Source organism: Salmo salar, chromosome 17, assembly GCF_965601325.2.
Source record: "Salmo salar chromosome 17, fSalSal1, whole genome shotgun sequence".
Lineage (NCBI taxonomy): Eukaryota > Metazoa > Chordata > Actinopteri > Salmoniformes > Salmonidae > Salmo > Salmo salar.
In genome coordinates this window covers 22472501-22493242 of record NC_138307.1, presented here as the reverse complement: position 1 = coordinate 22493242, position 20742 = coordinate 22472501, and the positions used below count along the sequence as shown (strand labels likewise).

The following is a 20742-nucleotide window of genomic DNA, read 5'->3' as shown; positions in this document are numbered from 1 at the left end:
GATTCAATCTTGCAACCTTACGGTTAACTAGTCCAACGCTCTAACCACCATTGCACTCCACGAGGAGCCTGCCTGTTACGCGAATGCAGTAAGAAGCCAAGGTAAGTTGCTAGCTAGCATTAAACTTATCTTATAAAAAACAATCAATCAATCATAATCACTAGTTAACTACACATGGTTGATGATATTACTAGTTTATCTAGCCTGTCCTGCGTTGCATATAATCGATGCAGTGCGCATTCGCGAAAAAGGACTGTCATTGCTCCAACGTGTTCCTAACCATAAACATCAATGTCTTTCTTAAAATCAATACACAAGTATATATTTTTAAACCTGCATATTTAGCTAAAAGAAATCCAGGTTAGCAGGCAATATTAAACAGGTGAAATTGTGTCACTTCTCTTGCGTTCATTGCACGCAGAGTCAGGGTATATGCAACAGTTTGGGCCGCCTGGCTCATTGCGAACTAATTTGCCACAATTTTACGTAATTATGACATAACATTGAAGGTTGTGCAATATAACAGGAATATTTCGACTTAGGGTTGCCACCTGTTAGATAAAATACGGAACGGTTCCGTATTTCACTGAAAGAAAAAACTTTTGTTTTCGAGATGATAGTTTCCGGATTCTACCATATTAATGACCAAAGGCTCGTATTTCTGTGTGTTATGTTATAATTAAGTCTATGATTTGATAGAGCAGTCTGACTGAGCGATGGTAGGCAGCAGCAGGCTCGTAAGCATTCATTCAAACAGCACCTTCGTGCGTTTGCCAGCAGCTCTTTGCAATGCTTCAAGCATTGCGCTGTTTATGACTTCAAGCCTATCAACCCCCGAGATTAGGCTGGTGTAACCGATGTGAAATGGCTAGCTAGTTAGCGGGGTGCGCGCTAATAGAGTTTCAAACGTCACTCGCTCTGAGACTTGGAGTAGTTGTTCCCCTTGCTCTGCATGGGTAACGCTGTTGTCGATGTGTTCCTGGTTCGAGCCCAGGTAGGGGCGAGGAGAGGGACGGAAGCTATACTGTTACACTGGCAATACTAAAGTGCCTATAAGAACATCCAATGGTCAAAGGTATATGAAATACAAATCGTATAGAGAAATAGTCCTATAATTCCTATAATAACTACAACCTAAAACTTCTTACCTGGGAATATTGAAGACTCATGTTAAAAGGAACCACCAGCTTTCATATGTTCTCATGTTCTGAGCAAGGAATTTAAATGTTAGCTTTTTTACATGGCACATATTGCACTTTTACTTTCTTCTCCAACACTTTGTTTTTGCATTATTTAAATCAAATTGAACATGTTTCATTATTTATTTGCGGCTAAATTGATTTTATTGATGTATTATATTAAGTTAAAATAAGTGTTCATTCAGTATTGTTGTAATTGTCATTATTACAAATAAATAAATACATTTTTAAAAACGGGAGATTAATCGTATCGGCTTTTTTGGTCCCCCAATAATCGGTATCGGTGTTGAAAAATCATAATCGGTCGACCTCTATCAGAGACACTTATCAGAGACATTTATCACACACGCTAGTTTCTGTGAGAAATCTTCAAAAAAGATTACAGGAATTTCAAATATGAAAAGTGTACACTAAAATATGAAAAGTGTATACTAAAATATGAAAAGTGTACACGAAAAAATGAAAACCTAAGAAGTGTATATGAAAATACTACATGCCATGTCTCAAAATCAATATCCATCTTACCTCTCTCTATTGTTCGATGTCCTTCGGATTCAACGAGAAAGTGAGCCTGTCAGCTAGCCAGTAGCCTTCATTCTGGCACAGAATCCAGCCTAGCTGACGCGATGCAAATTTCCAGATATCTGACAACTATTTTTCTCTGACTTCCATTGATTTAGTCGCCCTAATTCTGGCCATCCTACAAGGGTAAAAACTCAAAGAACATTTGAACGGATAATAATAGAGACATGAGAAATGGACCGTTGGTTTTCTTAAGTGATTATAAACATACCATCCTCTCTCTCTGGAGAGTGGTGTGTTAAATAGAATACAGTACATAAACATACCTTCCTCTCTCTCTGGAGAGCAGTGTGTTCTATAGAATACAGTACATAAACATACCATCCTCTCTCTCTGGAGAGCGGTGTGTTCTATAGAATACAGTACATAAACATACCATCCTCTCTCTCTGGAGAGCAGTGTGTTCTATAGAATACAGTACATAAACATACCATCCTCTCTCTCTGGAGAGCAGTGTGTTCTATAGAATACAGTACATAAACATACCATCCTCTCTCTCTGGAGAGCAGTGTGTTCTATAGAATACAGTACATAAACATACCATCCTCTCTCTCTCTCTGGAGAGCAGTGTGTTCTATAGAATACAGTACATAAACATACCATCCTCTCTCTCTGGAAGAGCATGGTGTGTTCTATAGAATACAGTACATAAACATACCATCCTCTCTCTCTGGAGAGTGGTGTGTTCTATAGAATACAGTACATAAACATACCATCCTCTCTCTCTGGAGAGCAGTGTGTTCTATAGAATACAGTACATAAACATACCATCCTCTCTCTCTGGAGAGTGGTGTGTTCTATAGAATACAGTACATAAACATACCATCCTCTCTCTCTGGAGAGTGGTGTGTTCTATAGAATACAGTACATAAACATACCATCCTCTCTCTCTGGAGAGCAGTGTGTTCTATAGAATACAGTACATAAACATACCATCCTCTCTCTCTGGAGAGCAGTGTGTTCTATAGAATACAGTACATAAACATACCATCCTCTCTCTCTGGAGAGCAGTGTGTTCTATAGAATACAGTACATAAACATACCATCCTCTCGCTCTCTCTGGAGAGCAGTGTGTTCTATAGAATACAGTACATAAACATACCATCCTCTCTCTCTGGAGAGCAGTGTGTTCTATAGAATACAGTACATAAACATACCATCCTCTCTCTCTGGAGAGTGGTGTGTTCTATAGAATACAGTACATAAACATACCATCCTCTCTCTCTGGAGAGTGGTGTGTTCTATAGAATACAGTACATAAACATACCATCCTCTCTCTGGAGAGTGGTGTGTTCTATAGAATACAGTACATAAACATACCATCCTCTCTCTCTGGAGAGCAGTGTGTTCTATAGAATACAGTACATAAACATACCATCCTCTCTCTCTGGAGAGCAGTGTGTTCTATAGAATACAGTACATAAACATACCATCCTCTCTCTCTGGAGAGCAGTGTGTTCTATAGAATACAGTACATAAACATACCATCCTCTCTCTCTGGAGAGCAGTGTGTTCTATAGAATACAGTACATAAACATACCATCCTCTCTCTCTGGAGAGCAGTGTGTTCTATAGAATACAGTACATAAACATACCATCCTCTCTCTCTGGAGAGTGGTGTGTTCTATAGAATACAGTACATAAACATACCATCCTCTCTCTCTGGAGAGCAGTGTGTTCTATAGAATACAGTACATAAACATACCATCCTCTCTCTCTGGAAAGCAGTGTGTTCTATAGAATACAGTACATAAACATACCATCCTCTCTCTCTCTCTGGAGAGTGGTGTGTTCTATAGAATACAGTACATAAACATACCATCCTCTCTCTCTGGAGAGTGGTGTGTTCTATAGAATACAGTACATAAACATACCATCCTCTCTCTGGAGAGTGGTGTGTTCTATAGAATACAGTACATAAACATACCATCCTCTCTCTCTGGAGAGTGGTGTGTTCTATAGAATACAGTACATAAACATACCATCCTCTCTCTCTGGAGAGTGGTGTGTTCTATAGAATACAGTACATAAACATACCATCCTCTCTCTGGAGAGTGGTGTGTTCTATAGAATACAGTACATAAATAGATTCTCCCTCTGCCCCTCCCTCCCCCCTGCTCAACAGACACCATCCTCTCTCTCTGGTCCCCCTGCTGATGAGCATCTGCCAATCCCGAGCATGCACTCTCTAGCGCTAATCTACTGGAACACACACACACTGACCTCAATATCAGCCTTTTAAATCAGTGAAGCGTGACACACACATTCATGATTGCTGATGCCAATGCACACTTGGCAGTGGTCGCTGTTGCTTTGATCCCCGTCCTAAAAAAAACAAATCATTATACTAGCTATTTCTATCCCCCTGTACACACACACACACGACAAGCTCACTTTCAGGTTTCCCAGCATAGTGTGTAAACACAGGGGGTTAGTCTAGCGATTAGATGAGTCCATTTAATCAGTGGGATAAGCCTGGTGGTCCTTCACAACCAGTGAGCCTTAGCCGACTAGAGCAGACAGATTTAAAATGCAATAGAACCTATAGGGGTCTTTCTCCCTCGCTGGTCACCAGACCAGCAGTCACTCCTGTGTGTGTGTGTGTGTGTGTGTGTGTGTGTGTGTGTGTGTGTGTGTGTGTGTGTGTGTGTGTGTGTGTGTGTGTGTGTGTGTGTGTGTGTGTGTGTGTGTCAGGGGAGACAATGGGCCTAGGGGACAGTGGAGGTGATGGCTGAGACAACAGAGATGATTATCATTATAGTTCACTAAACGTTACTGTAACGTTAGAACTCTGAATGGTTCCCAATGGGACTGGCCCAACTAGCTCTCAGGGGGAAAGAGGAAGAGAGAAGACAGGGGAGCAGAGAGAGGAGGAGAAGAGGGGGGAGGAGGAAAAGGAGAGAGGGGGGAGGAGAAGGAGAGAGGAGGAGAGAGAGGGGGGAGAAGGAGAGAGGAGGAAGAGGAGAGAGAGGGGGGAGAAGGAGAGAGGAGGAAGAGAAGGAGAGATGAGGAGAGAGGGGGGAGAAGGAGAGATGAGGAGGAGAAGGAGAGAGGAGAGAGGGGGCGAGAAGGAGAGATGAGGAGGAGAAGGAGAGAGGAGGAGAAGGAGGAGAGGAGGAGAGGAGAGGAGGAGGAGAGGAGAGAGAGGGGAAGAAGGAGAGAGAGGAGGAGAAGGAGAGAGAGGAGGAGAAGGAGAGAGAGGAGGAGAAGGAGAGAGAGGGGAGGAGGAGGAGGGAGAGAGAGGAGGAGAAGGAGAGAGAGGAGGAGAAGGAGAGAGAGGGGGAGAAGGAGAGAGAGGGGGAGAAGGAGAGAGAGGAGGAGAAGGAGAGAGAGGAGGAGAAGGAGAGAGAGGAGGAGAAGGAGAGAGAGGAGGAGAAGGAGAGAGAGGAGGAGAAGGAGAGAGGGGGAGGAGAAGGAGAGAGAGGGGAGGAGAAGGAGAGAGAGGGGAGGAGAAGGAGAGGAGGGAGGAGGGAGAGAGGGGGAGGAGAAGGAGAGAGGGGGAGGAGAAGGAGAGAGGGGGAGGAGAAGGAGAGAGAGGGGAGGAGAAGGAGAGAGAGGAGGAGAAGGAGAGAGGGGTCTCTGAAATGTGGATTAAGTTAACATTTCCACCCTACACACCAACATATGGTCAGTTTTGAGTTATCAAATCTCAAATGGTTTAAGGTCAGCGTAATAGGATAGGATTTGGATAAGCTGATCCTAGAACTGTGCCAATGTGATCCTAACTTGTATCCAGAGCCTGAAATGCTGACAGTCTACTCTGTATTCAGAGAGTCAGTTGGAACAATGCAGCAGGGATGCTACACTCCCAACATCTGGACAAGGCAGTTGCAACAGAACCACAGCTATGGCAGCAAACAAGACCTTTCCACTGTCATTAGAGGACTTTGTTCTTCAGATGATCCAGCTGAATGCTGAAATGAAGGACAGGGTTCTCTAAAGTACTGTGTGTGTGTGTGTTGCTGTGTGTGTGTGTGTGTGTGTGTGTGTGTGTGTGTGTGTGTGTGTGTGTGTGTGTGTGTGTGTGTGTGTGTGTGTGTGTGTGTGTGTGTGTGTGTGTGTGTTGTACAGAGGGAAGGAGAGGGCTAGTGATGTAAGGGCATTACTGGAGGGGGACATGGTAACACTGGCTAGCACTCCTCCCTCTCTCTGCAGGGTTAGATTAGAGCCTGCTGGCTAGCTAGCACACCTCCCTCTCTCTGCAGGGTTAGATTAGAGCCTGCTGGCTAGCTAGCACTCCTCCCTCTCTCTGCAGGGTTAGATTAGAGCCTGCTGGCTAGCTAGCACTCCTCCCTCTCTCTGCAGGGTTAGATTAGAGCCTGCTGGCTAGCTAGCACTCCTCCCTCTCTCTGCAGGGTTAGATTAGAGCCTGCTGGCTAGCTAGCACTCCTCCCTCTCTCTGCAGGGTTAGATTAGAGCCTGCTGGCTAGCTAGCACTCCTCCCTCTCTCTGCAGGGTTAGATTAGAGCCTGCTGGCTAGCTAGCACTCCTCCCTCTCTCTGCAGGGTTAGATTAGAGCCTGCTGGCTAGCTAGCACTCCTCCCTCTCTCTGCAGGGTTAGATTAGAGCCTGCTGGCTAGCTAGCACTCCTCCCTCTCTCTGCAGGGTTAGATTAGAGCCTGCTGGCTAGCTAGCACTCCTCCCTCTCTCTCTCTGCAGGGTTAGATTAGAGCCTGCTGGCTAGCTAGCACTCCTCCCTCTCTCTGCAGGGTTAGATTAGAGCCTGCTGGCTAGCTAGCACTCCTACATCTCTCTGCAGGGTTAGATTAGAGCCTGCTGGCTAGCTAGCACTCCTCCCTCTCTCTGCAGGGTTAGATTAGAGCCTGCTGGCTAGCTAGCACTCCTACCTCTCTCTCCGCAGGGTTAGATTAGAGCCTGCTGGCTAGCTAGCACTCCTCCCTCTCTCTCTCTGCAGGGTTAGATTAGAGCCTGCTGGCTAGCTAGCACTCCTACCTCTCTCTGTAGGGTTAGATTAGAGCCTGCTGGCTAGCTAGCACTCCTCCCTCTCTCTGCAGGGTTAGATTAGAGCCTGCTGGCTAGCTAGCACTCCTACCTCTCTCTGCAGGGTTAGATTAGAGCCTGCTGGCTAGCTAGCACTCCTCCCTCTCTCTCTCTGCAGGGTTAGATTAGAGCCTGCTGGCTAGCTAGCACTCCTCCCTCTCTCTCTCTGCAGGGTTAGATTAGAGCCTGCTGGCTAGCTAGCACTCCTACCTCTCTCTGTAGGGTTAGATTAGAGCCTGCTGGCTAGCTAGCACTCCTCCCTCTCTCTGCAGGGTTAGATTAGAGCCTGCTGGCTAGCTAGCACTCCTACCTCTCTCTGCAGGGTTAGATTAGAGCCTGCTGGCTAGCTAGCACTCCTCCCTCTCTCTGCAGGGTTAGATTAGAGCCTGCTGGCTAGCTAGCACTCCTACCTCTCTCTGCAGGGTTAGATTAGAGCCTGCTGGCTAGCTAGCACTCCTCCCTCTCTCTGCAGGGTTAGATTAGAGCCTGCTGGCTAGCTAGCACTCCTCCCTCTCTCTGCAGGGTTAGATTAGAGCCTGCTGGCTAGCTAGCACTCCTACCTCTCTCTGCAGGGTTAGATTAGAGCCTGCTGGCTAGCTAGCACTCCTCCCTCTCTCTGCAGGGTTAGATTAGAGCCTGCTGGCTAGCTAGCACTCCTCCCTCTCTCTGCAGGGTTAGATTAGAGCCTGCTGGCTAGCTAGCACTCCTCCCTCTCTCTGCAGGGTTAGATTAGAGCCTGCTGGCTAGCTAGCACTCCTCCCTCTCTCTGCAGGGTTAGATTAGAGCCTGCTGGCTAGCTAGCACTCCTCCCTCTCTCTGCAGGGTTAGATTAGAGCCTGCTGGCTAGCTAGCACTCCTACCTCTCTCTGCAGGGTTAGATTAGAGCCTGCTGGCTAGCTAGCACTCCTCCCTCTCTCTGCAGGGTTAGATTAGAGCCTGCTGGCTAGCTAGCACTCCTCCCTCTCTCTGCAGGGTTAGATTAGAGCCTGCTGGCTAGCTAGCACTCCTCCCTCTCTCTGCAGGGTTAGATTAGAGCCTGCTGGCTAGCTAGCACTCCTACCTCTCTCTGCAGGGTTAGATTAGAGCCTGCTGGCTAGCTAGCACTCCTCCCTTTCTCTGCAGGGTTAGATTAGAGCCTGCTGGCTAGCTAGCACTCCTCCCTCTCTCTGCAGGGTTAGATTAGAGCCTGCTGGCTAGCTAGCACTCCTCCCTCTCTCTGCAGGGTTAGATTAGAGCCTGCTGGCTAGCTAGCACTCCTACCTCTCTCTGCAGGGATAGATTAGAGCCAGGCCTTTGCTGGAAGGGAGAGCAACACACAGAGACAATGTATATGCGCATGAACGCACACACTCGACACGTGACACACCACAGGAGGTTGGTGGCACCTTAATTGGGGAAGACGGGCTCGAGGTAATGGCTGGAGCCATTATTATTAGCCATCCTCCCCTCAGCAGCCTCCACTGACACACACACGACCCGTGACACACAGGAGAGAGGAGTGGGGGAAAGGAGGACAGAGGAGAAAGGAGGAGAGAGGAGTGGGGGAAAGGAGGAGAGAGGAGTGGGGGAACAGAGAAGAGGAGACAGGGCAGTTGTACGCTGGCTGTGAAGGCTCGACCTCCCAACAATGCCTCCCCCTAACACACACACCGCCCCATGCATGCTCTTTAACCCCATGATGACCCCTGTGAAGGAGACCACAGGGCGACAGCGTCCGGCTAATAAGCACAGAGGGGCTGTGTGTGTGTGTGTGTGTGTGTGTGTGTGTGTGTGTGTGTGTGTGTGTGTGTGTGTGTGTGTGTGTCCTACTCAACCAAACAGCACAGTGCAGGAACAGCTCAGAAGGTCTAGGGCAAGACCACACACACACACAGCATGAATCATAAGAGATTTGGCCAAGAGCAAGAGAACAAAGAATCCAAGACCATCAAAAACCAGTCTCTCCTCTCCTGGGGGAATCAAGATCTGGAAAGGTGCTGTTAAGTCACAGAGAGGGCTGCCAGGTGTTACAGTAGGACTATGTTATGTTCCCTGGCTGTGTTGGTTCTACTGGCTGCTGCTGCTACACTGGCTGCTGCTACACTGGCTGCTGCTGCTGCTACACTGGCTGCTGCTGCTACACTGGCTGCTCTGCTCCCCCACTGTCACTGCTATGGTTAGTTATCCGTACAGGCTGGTGATTTCTCCAGTCCTGACTCCATGTCTCTCTACACAGCCTGAACAGGCCACAGTGGACACATTACTGCACAGAGACTCAGAGACAGAGTTAGAAATAGAGAGAAAGACAGCATATACAGAGAAACAGACACAGCCACAAAGGGAGGAATAGAGAGAAAGACAGCATATACAGAGAAACACACACAGCCACGGAGGGAGGAATAGAGAGAGACAGCAGATACAGAGAAACAGACACGAGCATGGAGGGAGGAATAGAGAGAGACAGCAGATACAGAGAAACAGACACGGGCATGGAGGGAGGAATAGAGAGAGACAGCAGATACAGAGAAACAGACAGCCACGGAGGGAGGAATAGAGAGAGACAGCAGATACAGAGAAACAGACACGGGCATGGAGGGAGGAATAGAGAGAGACAGCAGATACAGAGAAACAGACACAGGCATGGAGGGAGGAATAGAGAGAGACAGCAGATACAGAGAAACAGACAGCCACGGAGGGAGGAATAGAGAGAGACAGCAGATACAGAGAAACAGACACGGGCATGGAGGGAGGAATAGAGAGAGACAGCAGATACAGAGAAACAGACACGAGCATGGAGGGAGGAATAGAGAGAGACAGCAGATACAGAGAAACAGACACGGGCATGGAGGGAGGAATAGAGACAGCAGATACAGAGAAACAGACACGGGCATGGAGGGAGGAAAAGAGACACAGCAGATACAGAGAAACAGACACGGGCATGGAGGGAGGAAAAGAGACAGACAGCAGATACAGAGAAACAGACACGAGCATGGAGGGAGGAAGAGAGACAGACAGCAGATACAGAGAAACAGACACGAGCATGCGCGCAGACACACACGATGTTTGCTCTGCTGGTCACAGCAACTGTTTAAATAAGAAAAAACAGAGTACAGAAGAGAGTGAGGTCAAGGTGGAGAATATATACACTGACCTGGACTGACTGACATCACAACAAAGACCTGGACTGACTTATACACTGACCTGGACTGACTGACATCACAACAAAGACCTGGACTGACTAACATCACAACAAAGACCTGGACTGACTGACATCACAACAAAGACCTGGACTGACTGACATCACAACAAAGACCTGGACTGACTGACATCACAACAAAGACCTGGACTGACTGACATCACAACAAAGACCTGGACTGACTGACATCACAACAAAGACCTGGACTGACTGACATCACAATAAAGACCTGGACTGACTGACATCACAATAAAGACATGGACTGACTGACATCACAATAAAGACATGGACTGACTGACATCACAATAAAGACCTGGACTGACTTATACACTGACCTGGACTGACTGGCATCACAATAAAGACATGGACTGACTGGCATCACAATAAAGACCTGGACTGACTGGCATCACAATAAAGACATGGACTGACTGGCATCACAATAAAGACATGGACTGACTGGCATCACAATAAAGACATGGATTGACTAGCATCACAATAAAGACATGGACTGACTGACATCACAATAAAGACCTGGACTGACTGACATCACAAAGACCTGGACTGACTGACATCACAAAGACCTGGACTGACTGACATCACAAAGACCTGGACTGACTGGCATCACAAAGACCTGGACTGACTGGCATCACAATAAAGACATGGACTGACTGACATCACAATAAAGACATGGACTGACTGACATCACAATAAAGACATGGACTGACTGACATCACAATAAAGACATGGACTGACTGACATCACAATAAAGACATGGACTGACTGGCATCACAATAAAGACCTGGACTGACTGGCATCACAATAAAGACCTGGACTGACTGACATCACAATAAAGACCTGGACTGACTTCTACACTGACCTGGACTGACTGACATCACAATAAAGACCTGGACTAACTTATACACTGACATCACAATAAAGACCTGGACTGACTGGCATCACAATAAAGACATGGACTGACTGACATCACAATAAAGACCTGGACTGACTGACATCACAAAGACCTGGACTGACTGACATCACAATAAAGACCTGGACTGACTGACATCACAAAGACCTGGACTGACTGGCATCACAATAAAGACATGGACTGACTGACATCACAATAAAGACATGGACTGACTGACATCACAATAAAGACATGGACTGACTGACATCACAATAAAGACATGGACTGACTGACATCACAAAGACCTGGACTGACTGGCATCACAATAAAGACATGGACTGACTGACATCACAATAAAGACCTGGACTGACTGACATCACAATAAAGACCTGGACTGACTGGCATCACAATAAAGACATGGACTGACTGACATCACAATAAAGACATGGACTGACTGACATCACAATAAAGACCTGGACTGACTTATACACTGACCTGGACTGACTGGCATCACAAAGACCTGGACTGACTGGCATCACAATAAAGACCTGGACTGACTGACATCACAATAAAGACCTGGACTGACTGGCATCACAATAAAGACCTGGACTGACTGGCATCACAATAAAGACCTGGACTGACTGGCATCACAATAAAGACCTGGACTGACTGGCATCACAATAAAGACCTGGACTGACTGACATCACAATAAAGACCTGGACTGACTTATACACTGACATCACAATAAAGACATGGACTGACTGACATCACAATAAAGACATGGACTGACTGACATCACAATAAAGACCTGGACTGACTTATACACTGACCTGGACTGACTGGCATCACAATAAAGACCTGGACTGACTGACATCACAATAAAGACCTGGACTAACTTATACACTGACATCACAATAAAGACCTGGACTGACTGGCATCACAATAAAGACATGGACTGACTGACATCACAAAGACCTGGACTGACTGACATCACAATAAAGACCTGGACTGACTGACATCACAATAAAGACCTGGACTGACTGACATCACAATAAAGACCTGGACTGACTGACATCACAAAGACCTGGACTGACTGGCATCACAATAAAGACATGGACTGACTGACATCACAATAAAGACATGGACTGACTGACATCACAATAAAGACATGGACTGACTGACATCACAATAAAGACATGGACTGACTGACATCACAAAGACCTGGACTGACTGGCATCACAATAAAGACATGGACTGACTGACATCACAATAAAGACCTGGACTGACTGACATCACAATAAAGACCTGGACTGACTGGCATCACAAAGACCTGGACTGACTGACATCACAAAGACCTGGACTGACTGACATCACAAAGACCTGGACTGACTGGCATCACAATAAAGACATGGACTGACTGACATCACAATAAAGACATGGACTGACTGACATCACAATAAAGACATGGACTGACTGACATCACAATAAAGACCTGGACTGACTTATACACTGACCTGGACTGACTGGCATCACAAAGACCTGGACTGACTGGCATCACAATAAAGACCTGGACTGACTGACATCACAATAAAGACCTGGACTGACTGGCATCACAATAAAGCCCTGGACTGACTGACATCACAATAAAGACCTGGACTGACTGGCATCACAATAAAGACCTGGACTGACTGGCATCACAATAAAGACCTGGACTGACTGACATCACAATAAAGACCTGGACTGACTTCTACACTGACCTGGACTGACTGACATCACAATAAAGACCTGGACTAACTTATACACTGACATCACAATAAAGACCTGGACTGACTGGCATCATAATAAAGACCTGGACTGACTGGCATCACAATAAAGACCTGGACTAACTTATACACTGACCTGGACTGACATCACAATAAAGACCTGGACTAACTTACACACTGACCTGGACTGACTAACATCACAAAGACCTGGACTGACTGACATCACAAAGACCTGGACTGACTGGCATCACAATAAAGACCTGGACTGACTTATACACTGACCTGAGAGACTGACAACACAATAAAATATAACCTCCCCGGAAGAGAAGAGAGCCAGACCAAACTAGTGGAGATCCTCCCTGGAACAGAAGAGAGTGCGACCAAACTAGTGGAGATCCTCCCTGGAACAGAAGAGAGCCAGACCAAACTAATGAAGATCCTCCCCGGAACAGAAGAGAGCCAGACCAAACTAGTGGAGATCCTCCCTGGAACAGAAGAGAGCCAGACCAAACTAGTGGAGATCCTCCCTGGAACAGAAGAGAGCCAGGCCAAACTAATGAAGATCCTCCCCGGAACAGAAGAGAGCCAGGCCAAACTAGTGGAGATCCTCCCCGGAACAGAAGTGAGCCAGACCAAACTAGTGGAGATCCTCCCTGGAACAGAAGAGAGCCAGACCAAACTAGTGGAGATCCTCCCTGGAACAGAAGAGAGCCAGGCCAAACTAATGAAGATCCTCCCCGGAACAGAAGAGAGCCAGGCCAAACTAGTGGAGATCCTCCCCGGAACAGAAGAGAGCCAGGCCAAACTAGTGGAGATCCTCCCTGGAACAGAAGAGAGCCAGACCAAACTAATGAAGATCCTCCCCGGAACAGAAGAGAGCCAGGCCAAACTAGTGGAGATCCTCCCTGGAACAGAAGAGAGCCAGGCCAAACTAATGAAGATCCTCCCCGGAACAGAAGAGAGCCAGGCCAAACTAGTGGAGATCCTCCCCGGAACAGAAGTGAGCCAGACCAAACTAGTGGAGATCCTCCCTGGAACAGAAGAGAGCCAGACCAAACTAGTGGAGATCCTCCCTGGAACAGAAGAGAGCCAGGCCAAACTAATGAAGATCCTCCCCGGAACAGAAGAGAGCCAGGCCAAACTAGTGGAGATCCTCCCCGGAACAGAAGAGAGCCAGGCCAAACTAGTGGAGATCCTCCCTGGAACAGAAGAGAGCCAGACCAAACTAATGAAGATCCTCCCCGGAACAGAAGAGAGCCAGGCCAAACTAGTGGAGATCCTCCCTGGAACAGAAGAGAGCCAGGCCAAACTAATGAAGATCCTCCCCGGAACAGAAGAGAGCCAGACCAAACTAGTGGAGATCCTCCCCGGAACAGAAGAGAGCCAGGCCAAACTAATGAAGATCCTCCCCGGAACAGAAGAGAGCCAGGCCAAACTAGTGGAGATCCTCCCTGGAACAGAAGAGAGCCAGACCAAACTAATGAAGATCCTCCCCGGAACAGAAGAGAGCCAGGCCAAACTAATGAAGATCCTCCCCGGAACAGAAGAGAGCCAGGCCAAACTAGTGGAGATCCTCCCCGGAACAGAAGAGAGCCAGGCCAAACTAATGAAGATCCTCCCCGGAACAGAAGAGAGGCAGGCCAAACTAATGAAGATCCTCCCCGGAACAGAAGAGAGCCAGGCCAAACTAGTGGAGATCCTCCCCGGAACAGAAGAGAGCCAGGCCAAACTAATGAAGATCCTCCCCGGAACAGAAGAGAGGCAGGCCAAACTAATGAAGATCCTCCCCGGAACAGAAGAGAGCCAGGCCAAACTAGTGGAGATCCTCCCTGGAACAGAAGAGAGCCAGGCCAAACTAGTGGAGATCCTCCCTGGAACAGAAGAGAGCCAGGCCAAACTAGTGGAGATGACAGCTGAAGGAATCTAGTAGAACCAACATCAATCCCCCCTTGGCCACAGTCCTAACTGGATATTACTCCTATTATACCCATTGTGGGAGTGGGTCTCAGATAACACCACTGCAGTAGTCACAGTGTGTGTGTGTGTGTGTGTGTGTGTGTGTGTGTCAGGGTGAGTGAGAGAGAGAAGAGAAACAAAAGTGAGAAAAAGAAGAGGGTGCTCAGGAGAGAGAAAGATCAAAGGAGATGTAACTAAAAGACTAGCTTCATCTCAGCCAGTTAACAGGCACTGAGCTGCAAGTCAAATGAGCCCCTCTGATGTGTGTATGTGTGTATGTATGTGTGTGTGTATGTGTGTGTGTATGTGTGTAACAAAGTAGATGAGTGAGTAATATGTGACCTAGTAATATATCAGAGTCAAGCTCAGAGTGACTGAGTAAATGACTGTTTATCTGCATGAAGCTCTGTGAGAGTGAGTAGGAGAGAGCAACGACTCCTCTGTGAGAGTGAGTAGGAGAGAGCAACGACTCCTCTGTGAGAGTGAGTAGGAGAGAGCAACGACTCCTCTGTGAGAGTGAGTAGGAGAGAGCAACGACTCCTCTGTGAGAGTGAGTAGGAGAGAGCAACGACTCCTCTGTGAGAGTGAGTAGGAGAGAGCAACGACTCCTCTGTGAGAGTGAGTAGGAGAGAGGCAACGACTCCTCTGTGAGAGTGAGTAGGAGAGAGCAACGACGACTCTGTGAGAGTGAGTAGGAGAGAGCAACGACGACTCTGTGAGAGTGAGTAGGAGAGAGCAACGACTCCTCTGTGAGAGTGAGTAGGAGAGAGCAACGACTCCTCTGTGAGAGTGAGTAGGAGAGAGCAACGACTCCTCTGTGAGAGTGAGTAGGAGAGAGCAACGACAGCTCTGTGTATCCTCAGTCAGCTAAAAAAAAAATTATATATATATTTTTTTTAAACACTCACCAGGCTGCCTTTTGACACGCATGTCCTTCACATTACTTCTGCATGGCTGTGGATGTAGGTCATACACCCCTAACACACACTCACATTCCCTCCCTCTATAACCTGCCTTCCATATACACCCACCCATACCGTCACCATTAACTAGTTAGAGGGAGATGGGGCTGGGTGTTGGGTTAGTGTGTGGGTGGGTGGGTGGGGGGGGGCCAGAGGGAGGTGGGGCTGGGTGTTGGGTTAGTGTGTGGGTGGGGCCAGAGGGAGGTGGGGCTGGGTGTTGGGTTAGTGTGTGGGTGGGTGGGGGGGCCAGAGGGAGGTGGGGCTGGGTGTTGGGTTAGTGTGTGGGTGGGTGGGGCCAGAGGGAGGTGGGGCTGGGTGTTGGGTTAGTGTGTGGGTGGGTGGGGCCAGAGGGAGGTGGGGCTGGGTGTTGGGTTAGTGTGTGGGTGGGGCCAGAGGGAGGTGGGGCTGGGTGTTGGGTTAGTGTGTGGGTGGGGCCAGAGGGAGATGGGGCTGGGTGTTGGGTTAGTGTGTGGGTGGGTGGGGCCAGAGGGAGATGGGGCTGGGTGTTTGGGTTAGTGTGTGGGTGGGGCCAGAGGGAGATGGGGCTGGGTGTTGGGTTAGTGTGTGGGTGGGGCCAGAGGGAGGTGGGGCAGGGTGTTGGGTTAGTGTGTGGGTGGGTGGGGCCAGAGGGAGATGAGGCTGGGTGTTGGGTTAGTGTGTGGGTGGGTGGGGCCAGAGGGAGATGGGGCTGGGTGTTGGGTTAGTGTGTGGGTGGGGCCAGAGGGAGGTGGGGCTGGGTGTTGGGTTAGTGTGTGGGTGGGGCCAGAGGGAGGTGGGGCTGGGAGTTGGGTTAGGGTGTGGGTGGGGCCAGAGGGAGGTGGGGCTGGGAGTTGGGTTAGGGTGTGGGTGGGGCCAGAGGGAGGTGGGGCTGGGAGTTGGGTTAGGGTGTGGGTGGGGCCAGAGGGAGGTGGGGCTGGGCGAGGCCAGAGGGAGATTTAATGGACTTTGATGACACCGTCCCTGATACGGCTAGGGGGGCATCCACATTGACGGAATTCCTGAGACCCCCTTGAAGAGGGAACTGGCCAATAACAATACAGGGAGTCAAGAGCCTAATGTTTTTAGGGTTCTGCAGTCAGCCACCCAGCCAGCCAATCAGAGAGGGCCTCTGGCCATACAGACATAGGAAGACTAAAGTGAGTCGCCAGCTCTAAATGGAACAACACACTTCCTCTATCATATCACACTTTCCACAAGTGGAAGAGGATGCAGAGGTGTGTGTGTGTGTGGAGTGTGTGAGAGAGAGATATAGCAAGCAGATGAATCAGTCAGTAGCTACGGATTAAAACATCCTTCTCTTCATGTTTGTGCCACCTGCACATTTTCCCTCACAGATGTATGTAGATAGACTGAAGAACTGCCAGCCTTCCTACAAGCCACAGACACCTCAGACAACAGCAGTAGACTGACTACATGAACCTCAGACAACAGCAGTAGACTGACTATATGAACCTCAGTCAACAGCAGTAGACTGACTATATGAACCTCAGACAACAGCAGTAGACTGACTATATGAACCTCAGTCAACAGCAGTAGACTGACTATATGAACCTCAGTCAACAGCAGTAGACTGACTATATGAACCTCAGTCAACAGCAGTAGACTGACTATATGAACCTCAGACAACAGCAGTAGACTGACTATATGAACCTCAGACAACAGCAGTAGACTGACTATATGAACCTCAGACAACAGCAGTAGACTGACTATATGAACCTCAGACAACAGCAGTAGACTGACTATATGAACCTCAGTCAACAGCAGTAGACTGACTATATGAACCTCAGACAACAGCAGTAGACTGACTATATGAACCTCAGACAACAGCAGTAGACTGACTATATGAATCTCAGTCAACAGCAGTAGACTATATGAACCTCAGACAACAGTAGTAGACTGACTATATGAACCTCAGACAACAGCAGTAGACTATATGAACCTCAGACAACAGTAGTAGACTATATGAACCTCAGACAACAGCAGTAGACTGACTATATGAACCTCAGTCAACAGCAGTAGACTGACTATATGAACCTCAGACAACAGCAGTAGACTGACTATATGAACCTCAGTCAACAGCAGTAGACTGACTATATGAACCTCAGACAACAGCAGTAGACTGACTATATGAACCTCAGACAACAGCAGTAGACTGAGTATATGAACCTGTCAACAGCAGTAGACTATATGAACCTCAGTCAACAGCAGTAGACTGACTATATGAACCTCAGTCAACAGCAGTAGACTGACTATATGAACCTCAGTCAACAGCAGTAGACTGACTATATGAACCTCAGTCAACAGCAGTAGACTGACTATATGAACCTCAGACAACAGCAGTAGACTGACTATATGAACCTCAGACAACAGCAGTAGACTGACTATATGAACCTCAGACAACAGCAGTAGACTGACTATATGAACCTCAGTCAACAGCAGTAGACTGACTATATGAACCTCAGACAACAGCAGTAGACTATATGAACCTCAGTCAACAGCAGTAGACTGACTATATGAACCTCAGTCAACAGCAGTAGACTGACTATATGAACCTCAGTCAACAGCAGTAGACTGACTATATGAACCTCAGACAACAGCAGTAGACTGACTATATGAACCTCAGACAACAGCAGTAGACTGACTATATGAACCTCAGACAACAGCAGTAGACTGACTATATGAACCTCAGTCAACAGCAGTAGACTGACTATATGAACCTCAGTCAACAGCAGTAGACTGACTATATGAACCTCAGTCAACAGCAGTAGACTGACTATATGAACCTCAGTCAACAGCAGTAGACTGACTATATGAACCTCAGTCAACAGCAGTAGACTGACTATATGAACCTCAGTCAACAGCAGTAGACTGACTATATGAACCTCAGTCAACAGCAGTAGACTGACTATATGAACCTCAGTCAACAGCAGTAGACTGACTATATGAACCTCAGACAACAGCAGTAGACTGACTATATGAACCTCAGTCAACAGCAGTAGACTGACTATATGAACCTCAGACAACAGCAGTAGACTGACTATATGAACCTCAGTCAACAGCAGTAGACTGACTATATGAACCTCAGTCAACAGCAGTAGACTGACTATATGAACCTCAGTCAACAGCAGTAGACTGACTATATGAACCTCAGACAACAGCAGTAGACTATATGAACCTCAGACAACAGCAGTAGACTATATGAACCTCAGACAACAGCAGTAGACTATATGAACCTCAGACAACAGCAGTAGACTATATGAACCTCAGACAACAGCAGTAGACTATATGAACCTCAGACAACAGCAGTAGACTGACTATATGAACCTCAGTCAACAGCAGTAGACTGACTATATGAACCTCAGACAACAGCAGTAGACTATATGAACCTCAGACAACAGTAGTAGACTGACTATATGAACCTCAGACAACAGTAGTAGACTGACTATATGAACCTCAGACAACAGTAGTAGACTGACTATATGAACCTCAGTCAACAGCAGTAGACTGAATATATGAACCTCAGACAACAACAGTAGACTGACTATATGAACCTCAGACAACAACAGTAGACTGACTATATGAACCTCAGACAACAGCAGTAGACTGACTATATGAACCTCAGACAACAGCAGTAGACTATATGAACCTCAGACAACAGCAGTAGACTATATGAACCTCAGACAACAGTAGTAGACTGACTATATGAACCTCAGACAACAGTAGTAGACTGACTATATGAACCTCAGTCAACAGCAGTAGACTGACTATATGAACCTCAGTCAACAGCAGTAGACTGACTATATGAACCTCAGACAACAGCAGTAGACTGACTATATGAACCTCAGTCAACAGCAGTAGACTGACTATATGAACCTCAGTCAACAGCAGTAGACTATATGAACCTCAGTCAACAGCAGTAGACTATATGAACCTCAGTCAACAGCAGTAGACTGACTATATGAACCTCAGACAACAGCAGTAGACTGACTATATGAACCTCAGACAACAGCAGTAGACTGACTATATGAACCTCAGACAACAGCAGTAGACTGACTATATGAACCTCAGTCAACAGCAGTAGACTGACTATATGAACCTCAGACAACAGCAGTAGACTGACTATATGAACCTCAGTTAACAGCAGTAGACTGACTATATGAACCTCAGACAACAGCAGTAGACTGGCTATATGAACCTCAGACAACAGCAGTAGACTGACTATATGAACCTCAGTCAACAGCAGTAGACTGACTATATGAACCTCAGACAACAGCAGTAGACTGACTATATGAACCTCAGTCAACAGCAGTAGACTGACTATATTAACCTCAGACAACAGCAGTAGACTATATGAACCTCAGACAACAGCAGTAGACTATAATGAAAGATAAACGCCAGCAGTAGGCATCAGAGAGACAGGAGAAACATCACCCTCCTGTCCTAAACAAATAATGGTCTTCTACCATCAAACAGAGAGGTATCCTGGCCCTTCACCCCTCAGCTCTACAAACAGAAGAGAGACGGAGAGATGTAGAGGAAGGCAGAGAGAGAGGCAGAGAGAGTGGAGAGGTGCAGGCCAAAAAAAATCCGTGGACCGTTTTGAGCATATCTGAAAGGACACTGTAGCTACAACTGGTGTGTGTGTGTGTAAAGAAAAGCATCCTTTACCCTCTGACGACAGGCCTCCTCCTCCGTTAACACTCTCTGTGCTGGACTGGGAGTAGGCCATGGGGCCGCTCCTCTTCCCCTTCCTGAGGGAGCGGTTAGTGCTGGGGCTGCCCACCGGAGTGGAGGTAGACACCATCCCTCCATCCTTCCTGGAGAAGATACCGCTGAAGAACCTGACCAGCCGCCGGTCCGAGCCACTGGAGCGGGAGCCAGTGCCTCTCAGAAACCCCTCCTTCTCTGACACACTCTTCATGGAAAGGGTGATCAAATCGCTGTTGTCCAATGTGCGATTTTTGCCTCTCGCTCGTTCCCAGCGGCTCAGCTCCGTCATTGAGTCAGTCTTGTTAAGGACAGCCCCGACTTCTAACGTGTTTCGTTTAGGCGGTCCCGTCTCGCCGTAAGCCGGGTTCTGGAGGACTGTGGACTGGGGGGTCTGGTTGTGGTCCCCGGCTGTTCCTTCCCCACGGCCGACGCACCCGGAGCTGCTGTGGTGCTTGTCTTTGGAGAGGGCCCGGATGCGAAGGAGTTC

General features: G+C 47.6%; 1 protein-coding gene across 8 annotated transcripts in view; it reads right to left on the bottom strand.

The window, feature by feature from the left end:
* Positions 1–20742, bottom strand: part of agap1 (ArfGAP with GTPase domain, ankyrin repeat and PH domain 1) — a 318347-nt gene that overhangs the window by 239149 nt on the left and 58456 nt on the right. For 6 of the 8 annotated variants that reach the window (XM_082963617.1, XM_082963614.1, XM_082963613.1 and 3 more), the window contains exon 1: positions 20214–20742. This exon is cut by the window's right edge. The exons of the other annotated variants lie outside the window; for them this stretch is intronic. In XM_082963617.1, coding sequence (XP_082819743.1) covers positions 20214–20742 — 529 coding nt within the window. The remainder of the gene's footprint in view (positions 1–20213) is intronic. 8 annotated transcript variants of the gene reach the window in all.